This window comes from Microtus ochrogaster, chromosome 17 (genome assembly GCF_000317375.1).
Source record: "Microtus ochrogaster isolate Prairie Vole_2 chromosome 17, MicOch1.0, whole genome shotgun sequence".
Classification (NCBI taxonomy): domain Eukaryota; kingdom Metazoa; phylum Chordata; class Mammalia; order Rodentia; family Cricetidae; genus Microtus; species Microtus ochrogaster.
In genome coordinates this window covers 33717338-33728515 of record NC_022019.1, presented here as the reverse complement: position 1 = coordinate 33728515, position 11178 = coordinate 33717338, and the positions used below count along the sequence as shown (strand labels likewise).

Genomic DNA, 11178 nt, shown 5'->3' with positions numbered 1-11178 from the left:
TCATCTCAAATGTCTTTATCTTTTTAATAAATATCTCCATATCAAATTCTAAAAACTCTGAGATGTCTAGAAGGCACCCAAAAGTTCAAGAGACCTATATTTTAGTATGTGTTCCAAAACGGTATAAGATTCCTAGAATCAGATACAGCTTGTACGTTTTCAGTCATAATTGTAATGATAATGTTGATTTCGTAAGAAACCCTCAAGAAATTACAGTATTTCACTTTATATCCCACACTGGCCTCAAATTTGCAATCCACCTGGCTCCCAGTGCTAGGATTAAATCGTCAAGCCTGGCTCCACATCTGCCCTAATATAATATCTAAAATGAATTCTCACAGTGCGGTCCCAAATTACGGAAAGCAGCTCCACTATCAAACTTCAGCAGCAAGGAGCCCTAGGCCTCCCATATACCTCTGCAGCTCTCCATTTATCTGTCAATCACGTCCACAAGATAGCCAATTCAACACGATTCACGGGCTGGAGAGATGGCTTAGCTGTAAACAGCACTTCCTAGTCTCCCAGAGGACCCCAGTTCAGTTCCCAGAACACACACTGGGTGTCTCACAACCACCTGTAACTATAGCTAGAGGGATCTGCAGCCCTCTTCTGGCCTCCATGAGCTCTTCACTCATGTGGTTTACGTCCACATTCACACACACACACACACACACACACACACACACACAGCCCTCTTCTGGCCTCCATGAGCTCTGCACTCATGCAGCTTACAGTCACACACACACACACACACACACACACACACACACACACACACGCACATACACAGCCCTCTTCTGGCCTCCATGAGCTCTGCACTTATGTGGCTCACATTCACACACACACACACACACACACGCACGCACGCACGCACGCACACACGCACATAAAATAAAAAATAGAAATAAAAACACAACCCAGAGCTCCTGGTTCCTCAGGCACGGTGGTGTACACCTTTAATCCTAGCACTCAAGAGGCAGGAGCAGGCAGATGCAGATGCCGAAGTTCCAGGCCAGCCAGGGCTACATAGAGACACCCTCGCTATAAAAGGTAAGAAATAATGACCCACAACTCAAACCCCATGACCCTAAAGCCCCACAAACACCAAACAATTAATCATTCCTAATTCTTAGAAGAAGCAGGAGCCGTGCCCTGAGGGTTTCTACCACCATCCCCCTCAGAGCTCTTCATTCCCCAGCCTACCTTCCTTCTGCCGAGATCAGTCCGAGAGGCTTTCCGAGAAGAACGGCCGGGCCTTCTGGATCTGCTCCAGTCGATTCAGGATGAACTGGCTCGTGTCGATGAAGCGCTCGACGCAGTTCACAAAACAGACCTCGGCCCGGCTGTCCAGCTTGGGCCCGGGTTTGTCCATGCACTTCTCCCAGCACAGCTCAGTCATGTGATGGACCAGCAGCTGCGCCCGCTGCTTCCGCGTCTCCACCTCCACGAAATGTTGCAGTTGCGGGTCTGGGGCGTCCAGGCTGCTCACCGGCGAAGACCACGAGGCCTCCATGCCAGTGAGCCACAGGGACCGGAAGTGCTCCTGCCAAGCCCCGCCCCCCACGTGCTGGGGCGAGGGACCAGGAACCGGGGAAATATCAGGGCTGCCTCAGACCCAGCAGGCTGCTCCGCCTGGCTCAGCTTCTCCTAAGTTCACACTATTAGACTCCATGAAGCTTTTCAGATCTTTAGTGAACAAACGGATGCGTCTATGCAATGCCCGTCAAAATCAGGCTGAATGACTATGTAGAAGACGATGGTTAAATCGATGGAGGACCTGTTTTTGTGACCATTGGTTTATCTAAAACTGGTTGGCTTACATTCCCGAAGATAAAATTTGACTGGACTTTGAATTTTGAAGAAACAAAGAGGGCACTCTCTCTTCATCCACAGAGGGGCACTTAATGCTGACTAGACCCAATTCTACCAGGTCCTCATTGATGGCAATGTCTCCGTCCATTTTCAGGGATGGACCAACAATATCATCGTCATCCTCACCTCGACTCCTCGGCTTCAAGCAGAACATAGGGTCTTTGGGAGTGAGGAGCATTCTCAGGACTTGTTGGTTCTTTTTTTGTGTGTTCCAGCATTCCAACATGGGGGCGGAATGAAGACATGGCCCCAGGAATAGACATCGTGAACTTAACACATGTGTATGACTTCAGCTGCCTACACCTGGTGTCACCTATCCGTTCACCCGTTTCTTCCCTGTGGAAAATGAGCACTGGACCTTCAGAAGTTTAACTCTGAGAAAAGTTTGGTCAAAGATGCAAAGTAAGAAAAACTGAGAGGTTGCTAGAGGTCTGAGAGATGGTTTAGAGTTTAAGATGGTTTAAGAGTTTGGCGCTCTTGAAGAGGACTGAAATAGCTCCCACGTGGCCACTCACATCCGTCTGCAGCTCCAGTTCCTGGGGGCTAGACACATCTTCTGAGGTGCGTGGGCACCAGGTCTTCGCAAACAGACATGTGGGCAAGCACTTGGATTTTTGGAAAAACATTTTTAGATTAAAAAAAAAAAACAGGAAAATGTCACAGGAATGAGGTCACAAAGTTCTTCAATCTGGAGGACACACAAGACAAGATACCCCAGCTGGACAGGTTTTTGGAGACTTTGATGCCATAATGGTAAGAAATACACTCACCCAAACCCTTTTCTTCTGTAGGCTGGGATGTGTAAGTGATAACCGATGAAACTCTTAGGCTGCTCTCTACCTCCAGTTGCTCTATTTTCCTTCTTGTCCCTTTTACATGTAATATTTTATATTATTTTAGAAACTCTATGGATCACAGACTAGCCCTGAACTTGATAGGAAGCCTAGGCTGGGACCAGATTCCCAGCCTTCCACTGCGGTCCGTGGAGTTCTGGGGTTACAGGTGAACGCCATCACGCTAGTCAGGGATCAATAGATCCTACTTTTTATCATTTCCTCAGTGAGAGTGACGGAATCCAGGACTTGCACATGCTACTCAAGCACACTGTCATGAAGCTACATGCCCAGCTCTCCCCCCCCCCCCCCCCCGCTTAGATCCGTGAAACGGTAAAACCGGGACCCTCTGGGTGCCATTTTGGAACACTTACTCTGGGCAATTAGAACTCATGTTTTCTCCTTGGGTGGTTCTCCTCATTTGGGCTGGAATAAACGTTTTGTTCTCTCACTTGGTGTGCCTTGCCTGGACTCTTCAGACTGATGCTCATGTACCTGCATGGACACAGGTACTTAGCCGTCCCTTTCGTACACATGAACTTAGGTGTGTACCTGGCTCACACACACAGTGGCTACTCAGTCAGTGCGTACTGCATGAATAATGAATGTACACAGGGTGAGGGGCATGCCACGACACCCTGCCTTTCTTGGGCTTCTTAGGTGGCACCATTTAACAAGGGCATGAAGGGCATTGTTTAGTGAAGCTTGTGATCTGTTTGTCAGTCATCTCTAAAACCTGCTTCAGCTCTTCCTTATGTGCAGCGGAGGGAAGGAAATTTGCAGCAAAACAGATTTTTTTTTTAAAAAAAATTCAAGTTATCTTTGACAGACCTGGAATTTGGGAGGCAACATTTAGGGTCCCAATTTACATATGGGAGAATTGGGTGTAATGGTCTCTGTCGGTAGGAGGCAAGTTTGGGGCTGTGTTGACATATATTCTAGCCTACGGGAAACCAGAGCATGTGGGAGGCTACGCCAAGTCACAGCGAACCGTGCAGGTGCTATTCCAACCAGGCAGCAGAGTGGCTTGCTGGAGTATTGTGCTTCATTTAGGCTTCGGAGCAAGCCTCTGAAGAAACTGAAAACAGCCACCCTTCAGTGACCACAGGCTCATAGCTGAGGCGCGGTCTTAATCAGTGGCTGTAGGAAGTCCTTGTTTGTTAGCTACTGGTATAGTGGGAAAAACCATTTTCTGTGAAATGGAAAGAAGGAAGGGGCAGTGGCCAGAGGGCAGCCCAGCCTCTCCCTGCTGGTGAGCAGGCAATTTAATTTGCAAGAGAGGCAGCCCCTGTGAACGGCACCTCTTGGAGTCTGCCTATCTGGGTTGCGAATGTGTCTTCCCAGCTCCATTAAGGAGCCTTGCCCAAATCCCACACCCCAGGGAGTCTGGAGCCAGGTCCAGCTCCCTCTCCTTTTCTCCCCAAAAGCTGAGCATATGTGAGTCCCCAGACAGCCCTTCGTGCTTTACCTGGCCCATTGCTCCCAGTTAGAGCAGAGTAGTGGCTGCTCTTGAGTTTCCTGATGCTGATGGCTCAATTGTTACATACGTGGTCTGAATCTCAGCCGTGGGGGGCACAGAAATGGAGCCGAAATGAAACAGGCCTCCTGGGGCGACTTTCCTCCCTGCCCCTCCCTGTCACAGCCACGTGTCATCCTGTGGCAGGGACATTACCTTGGCTGGTCCCCGGGCTTTTTGTTTGTTTTTTAAGCGGGAGTGTAAAGGGAGGAAGCTGTAGAGTCTAGCACCACGAACGGATTCATGTTAAAAAGGGCGGGTGCAGATGGGCACTTCGCATGATTCACAGACAGGAGAGCGGCAGGCTGTCTGTTCAACAGGTCCGTGTGTCATCTCTGTGTGTTGATGCCCTTGGTGAGTTAGATAAGTTAGCAGGGACCTTCTTGGGTGCCCGAAAGGCCTTTGGTCAGATTGCAGATGCCCATCATCACCGTGGCTCTTGGTTCCACCCCTTTCTGCCACTACTGTAGTGCTCTCCTAACCGTGCCCTGCTCGGCAGACTGCATCATTCCCAGAGTCACGTGCCACTGAGCAAAACCTGCTGCTGTATCCAGAGCGGTTCTCTGCATTGTATTCGGAGGAGACACTTCAGAGGACTTCCGGGAGCCCGTTTAGTTCTTCACGCATGTGACTGTATTATTAATAATCGATTGCCTCTTCCCAGTCACACCTCGATGGGTCTCAAAGGACAGGTGCTTTTTGTGGGAAGGAAATGACGAGACACTAACTTCCTAGTAAGGCCTCCATGAGTCGCAGTTCCTAAGAGCAGAAGGGGATCGGGGGTAGTGGGGTGGAATATTTTGTCCTATTGAGAGAAGAACCATGAGGTGAGGTGCACGCAAAGCAGGGCTGAGGAGCATCCCTTTGGCAGGTCTGGGACAAGCGCTTACAGCACAGCCTGATGTAGTCTCTTTTCTGAGGTCTGTACCAACATCAAGAAGCAATGGAGCAGAAGCCCCCAGTTGAGAGTTGGCATCAGGTTCCACAAGCTTGGTGGTTTCGTAGCTCCGCTGTAACTATTCAACCCATGCCAACCTTCCTTGACCCACAGCTGTCATGAGGGCTCCACCCACTCCTCCTTGGGTGTGACTTTTCTGTGGCTTCCAGCGGGGCAGAGCATCCTGAGCTACTGTTTCATGCCAAATACTAAGGGAAAGAAAAAGCGGAGGTCTGTCCCTGGGCTCAGTTCGTTAGAGAAACAGAATACCTGAGTCCAGTGAGTTACTGTCCAGGGCCAAACAAGCAAAGAGGGACAGGGGTTGTAAACCCTGCAGAGGGCGGAGGCTTCAGAGGAGAGGCTGTGTGGCAAGACCTCCAGGGAAAGCCTGTGGGAAGTGGGAAGGGGCACAGGACGTCAGGCTGAGGAAGCAAACAGGGGCAATGAGTGGACTCTGAGGGTCCCACAGAGCTGAGGCTAGGAGGTGGCATGTCCTGAGGAGGAACCACAGGAAAAGCCAAAACGAGGGGACTTCTGGAAGAGCCAGGCACTTGAGCAGCTAGTCTCAACCAGAGGAAATCAAGAAATAGAAACAAGTTATCCAGTGGGCGCCAGATGCTCTGTGTGCGCTCAGCTTGCTTCCAGAAGGTGCACTGACTGTGCCTTAGACCCCTTAGCTGAACTCTGCGTGGCTTGAGGAAGAACCTGTTTAGGGAAGGAAGGGTAGAGGAAGAGGAGCCACCCTCCTGCTCACAGCCAGCAAGCTCAGGGCAGACACTGTACTTAGGGTGTGCTCTGTAGACGGCTTATTCCAAAGGGTCATCGTTTCGTTGAGGACTCAAGTCAGCTTACATACCCATGGGATCCTGATGGGGGCCAGGTGGGTCATGAGAGAGTGAGCAAATGCATGTGTGTTTATGGGTACGTAGTGTGTTTGCAAGGTCCTTAGAGCCAGAGCCAAGAGTAGAGCGGTAAAGGCAGGGTCGAGGCAGGAGCTGTTGTAATAGGAGAAATGGGGCTTTGCCATAGGTTTCTTTCCGGTGTCAAGGTTACAGTTTTGCACACTAGGCAAGTGCTGTAGGGCTAGGCTGTACCCACAGTCCTTGCTGTCAGTAGGGCTAGACTGTGTTAATACTCCACAGACAAGCAGCGGCCTCTTGACAAAGGGCAGGAATGTAGAAGTAATTTACCAGAGGCTGAGCATTTGCAACCAGGAGTTCTTAATTCTTCGCTCTGATAGGACTCCTGCTGAAGTGGACAGAGGTGTTCAGACATGGAGATAGAGGTGAGAAATTGGATCACATATTGAGGGTAATCGGACATCATGAGTCTCTCTAAATGGACTTAGTGGATCTGACATGAGATTTAGCCTCAAATAGAAAGCGATTTGGGCAGGTATGGAAAGAACAATGCATTGAGCAGTTCTGGTCAAAGTGTGATCTGCCCATCAGTGTCTCACTGTAGTCTGACAAGGTGGCCTGAGGCCATCAGCCTACCTCCTGTGGATGCTCACCTCTGCTCCAGGGGTGGGGATGGGGCATCAATCCTGCAGTCTCGTTCTCCATAGACACCAAGGTGACTGACAGAGGTTAAGAATGTGTTATTAGTCAATGAGTCCTGACGTTGTGGAATGACAAGTGTGCCCAACTCTGCTTCTGACAGTCCCCTCACCACAGGATGACTTAGCCCTGGGCCTCCAGCTTTGAAGGGAGACGAGATAGGTCAGATAGGTCCTCCCTTGGTGGATAACATGCCAGCCTGCAGAATGACCCAAATAAGGACACTAAAACAGACAAAGAGAGAGGCAAGGCTCCATACTGCATCCGAAACTTAAGTGAGGACTCAATGCTTTTTTGTTTTTTGTTTTGTTTTTTCAAAATCAGCTTCTGCCAGGCAATAGTGGAGCACGCCTTTAATCCTAGCACTAGAAGCAAGCAGATCTCTGAGTTCAAGGCCAACGTGGTCTATAGAATGAGTTCCAGGACAACCAGAACTACATAGAGAAACCCTGTCTTAAAAAAAAAAACAAAAACAACTCAAACAGATTCCCAGAACATGTTTCAAAGTCACTAGGACCCCCCCCCCCTTTTCTGTCCTCTTCACCAACGTGGTCTCATGGAATAAATCACCTAGCTTTCTCTTTAAGTGATGAATTGGGATACGTGGCCTGTCAGAGCCAAGATTTTGTTTTAAAGACTGGTTCCATCACATTCGTACCCATCCTCTTGAAGTAGTTGCCAGGAGACAGTGTAGCAGGCCCAGGGTCCCTGCCAGACCCTTGTGGTCTCTGACCATGGCTCCCACAGTGCTGGTCTGCTGCAGCTGCAACATGAAGTGCCATGAACTGGGTGACCTAAGACCTCAGGCACTTATTTTTCCATGTTTCTGGGGCTGGAAACCTGAAACCAAGATGTGGACTGTGCCCTAGCTGCTCGTAGCTCCCTGGCCATCGTGGCCGTTTATATCGATACAGCATGTCACTCCCACCTCCCACTCTGCCCCTGACACTTTCACACGTGCTGGCACGGAACACGGTTCACTCCAGAGGAACCGAGAGGGCTTATTCTGACCAAGGCTAGATGACATGGCCAGAGAATGGGGGCTAAATATGTCCCAAGTGACATGCTTCATTTCTGAGTAGTTACACGACCTTTGATCATCTTGGGATAAAGGCAGTCATAAATGCACGCATTTCCCAAATATATTGCTGGGAGCATCAGGTAGGCAGGTTACAGCAAGCCTGGGAAACCTCTGCTCTGGGTCATGGGGGCTGTTTGATAACATTCTTAGTTTGGGTGGAAGAGACAAGTGCTGGGTCAGATCCAGAGACGGGTGGTGAACAGTTAGTTAGCAAAGGAACAAAAGGCAGCCCAAGAAGATGTGGCTCTGTATCCGTCATGCTCCAGCTCAACAGACAGTCAGTCCTTAGATCTTTCAGTAACAGCTTGGTGTTTTGGGGAACTTCTGTTCACAGTGGCATTTACCATCTTTGTAAAGACGCCAGCCATCTTAGACCTATTAATGACCTGATCTTCACGGATGATGTCGTCAGACACCCTACTGTTACCTAAGGTCACCCACAGCTTAAGGGATGAAGGGTTCATCGTGCCCTTTGAGGGACACACTTCCACCCTTAACATCCTCCATTCCTGAACACTGGTCTTCCCAGATACTCTCCCTCTCTGAGTTCAAGCTGGTTCCACCCCTTCTCCAGCTTTAAGCCCCGTACTACTTTGGAGCCCCACCAACAAGGGGCAGTTGACAGGAAGGAGGAGTTTGCTTTAAACACTGGTTGGCTGTAAGGAGGTAGACGTCAGTGCGTTGTTTCTCAGACCCTGTCAAAACGGTCCTGTGGGGAAGTGGGGGCATTGAAGAGACCCTGTGGGTCTCGAGCCCTTGTCCCACACATGTAAGCTTAGAATAGATCATGGAAGCCAAGGGGGTGGAATGAAGCCCTGGATGATATTCTCTGGGTTAAACTGATTGCCCAGCTAGCAGGGGTACAAGGGAATTTTGCTGTTAGCTTCCAACAGTTTTAACCACTTACCATTTTGAGGGGGACAGCAGGGAGTTTCACGAATCTGCATATAGACACTGAAATTTTCTGAGTGCCCTTGGTTTTGTCTAGAGAACACATTCCCAGTGAAAGCCCCACCTTCCTGGGCATGGCCATGATTGTGAGGTAGGCACACCAGCTTTCACTATAGCTTTCTTTCCCACTTGGCCAAAGTGACTGTGGAAGGGTCAGGCATGGAGGCCAGATCGGTTGTGTGATGCTTGTGGCAGCCTGAGTGAGAGACAGGCCATCTCACCCTTGGGCACACTAACTTAGTGTACCAGGTCAGCCTGAGGTGTCTTGAGTTCCTCAAGATGTGCGTGCCTCTGTTCCTCTCCAATTGTGGGAACCTGGAAAGTTGTGTTTTCTTTTTTAATTAACTAATTTTAATTTTAGAATATTTATGTGTATGAATGTTTTGCCTGTATGCATTAATATGCACCATATGTATACCTAGTGCCCAAGGAAGTCTATGGGATTCCTATCTGTATGATGTGATTAGTATTGATTGATAAATTGTCTATTGATACAAATTTAAGGTCAATTTTGTTGTATGTTTATTTCTGCTCTTGATTAAGGTATTGTGTTTGTACAGCTTATTAAAAACTATAATATATAATTAAATGCAGGTTAATAGTCATCTATAATAGTCAAGCTTGTAGTCATGTTAGTTAGGTTTTCTAGATATATAGAGATGTATTTCAGTTAGATAGGTATTCTTCAAACCTTTCAAAGACTAACAGAATATGGCATTTAAATGTTTTAAAAACTTAGGACTTTTCATGACAGTGAGACACATCTATTCTTGGCAGCACCAATTACTTCAAGAGGATGATGGGTACCGAAGAGGCTCCTTATGGTGTTGGTTAGCCATATGGGCAAGAAACTGCTCTTTCCTGGACTGCTTGATGCTCTACTGTATGAACTGGACATGTAGGACCCACAGAAAAATGACTGCTGAACTTGCCTAAAGGTGAGACGATCCTTTGGATTCCTGCTTCATGAAAGAATCTGCTAGATATTCTGCAGGACACAGGAGAAAGTGAGTGACAAACTGCCAGTATAGGTGAAACAGTCTTTGAAATTTCCTGCTTCATGAAAAAGTCTGCTGGATACTATGGGCCTGGAGGCTGAAGATTGGATGCCCCAATGATGCAGGAGAACTTTGGGTGACTGTCCATATAGCAAAATGTCTCTGTCAATTTTAGGGTTTTAAAAGTTGCTTATAATGCACTTCCTGTTAAATTGGATAATATTATATACTTCTGGAGTCTTTGATGGAGTTGAAGGATAGTTATAATTTTCCATATTATGATAAAAGATAAAGTAGATATAAATATTGTAACTGTAATTCTTGATACTTGTTTTGTTATATGTAATTTTACTATGTTAAAATCAAAACCTTCCTTTTCATTTAGACAAAAAAGGGGAGGTGATGTGGGATTCCCCTCTGTATGCTATGATTACCATTGATTAATAAACCTATGATTATAGGCTTTGAGCCTATAGCAGAGCAGGGCAGAACAGATCAAGGTAGGGAAACTAAACTGAATGCTGGGAGAAAGAAGGTGGGTCAGGAGAAGCCATGTAGCCCCACCAGAGACAGATGCCAGACGAAGCCTTGCCAGTAAGCCACAGCCATATGGTGATACACAGATTAATAGAAATGGGTTAAATTAAGATGTAAGAGCTATTCAATAAGAAGCTAGAGCTAATAGGCCAAGCAGGGATTTAATTAATACAGTTTCTGTATTGTTACTCTGTATTATTTCGGGGCTGAGCATCCAGGAACAAACAAATGGCCTCCTACTACAGAAGTTTAAAGAAAGCTTCAGATCTCTAGAACTTTGGTAACCTTCTCAAAACTGCACAGGAACCCCCCCCCCCCCATTTTAGTTCTATTGCTCCTTCAGAGGCCACAGGAAGCTGGTGGAATATCTGGAGTCTCAGATGGGGGTATGATGACACCCCTCCTCCTGTGATGGAGCGTGTACAGAGATCCTCAGAGAAACTGCCATGCTGGACACCCTTAGGGATGGAGTCAGTGAGGAGGCTGCATGGAAGGACATGGGCCAGGACACTAAGGAGAGGCTGCCTGTGAAGCCTGCCTTTCACAGACAGCTTGTGGGTGGGGAGGTGTCCTGGTCACTGTCCATTGCAGTGAAGAGACACCATGACCAAGGCAAGCATTTAATTAGAGGCTTGCTTACAGTCCCGTGGGTTTAGTCCATTATCATCATGGTGAGAGCAAGGTAGTGGGTACAACAGGCATAGCGCTGGAGAAGTGGTGGGTACAACAACAGGCATAGCGCTGGAGAAGTGGTGGGTACAACAGGCATAGAGCTAGAGAAGTGGTGGATACAACAGGCATAGCGCTGGAGAAGTGGTGGATACAACAGGCATGGCGCTGGAGAAGTGGTGGATACAACAGGCATGGCGCTGGAGAAGTGGTGGATACTACAGG

At 48.1% G+C, this 11178-nt stretch overlaps 1 protein-coding gene across 1 annotated transcript; it reads right to left on the bottom strand.

The window, feature by feature from the left end:
- Positions 1 to 1219: 1219 nt before the first annotated feature.
- Positions 1220 to 1513, bottom strand: LOC101985433 (mitochondrial import inner membrane translocase subunit Tim8 A-like). The gene has a single exon (XM_013349315.1). The coding sequence runs from the start codon at positions 1511 to 1513 to the stop codon at positions 1220 to 1222; it is 294 nt and encodes a 97-aa protein (XP_013204769.1).
- Positions 1514 to 11178: the final 9665 nt, after the last annotated feature.

Coding starts and splice junctions, on each gene's coding strand:
- LOC101985433 (XM_013349315.1), bottom strand. CDS start 1,513: ATGGAGGCCTCGTGGTCTTCGCCGGTGAGCAGCCTGGACGCCCCAGAC.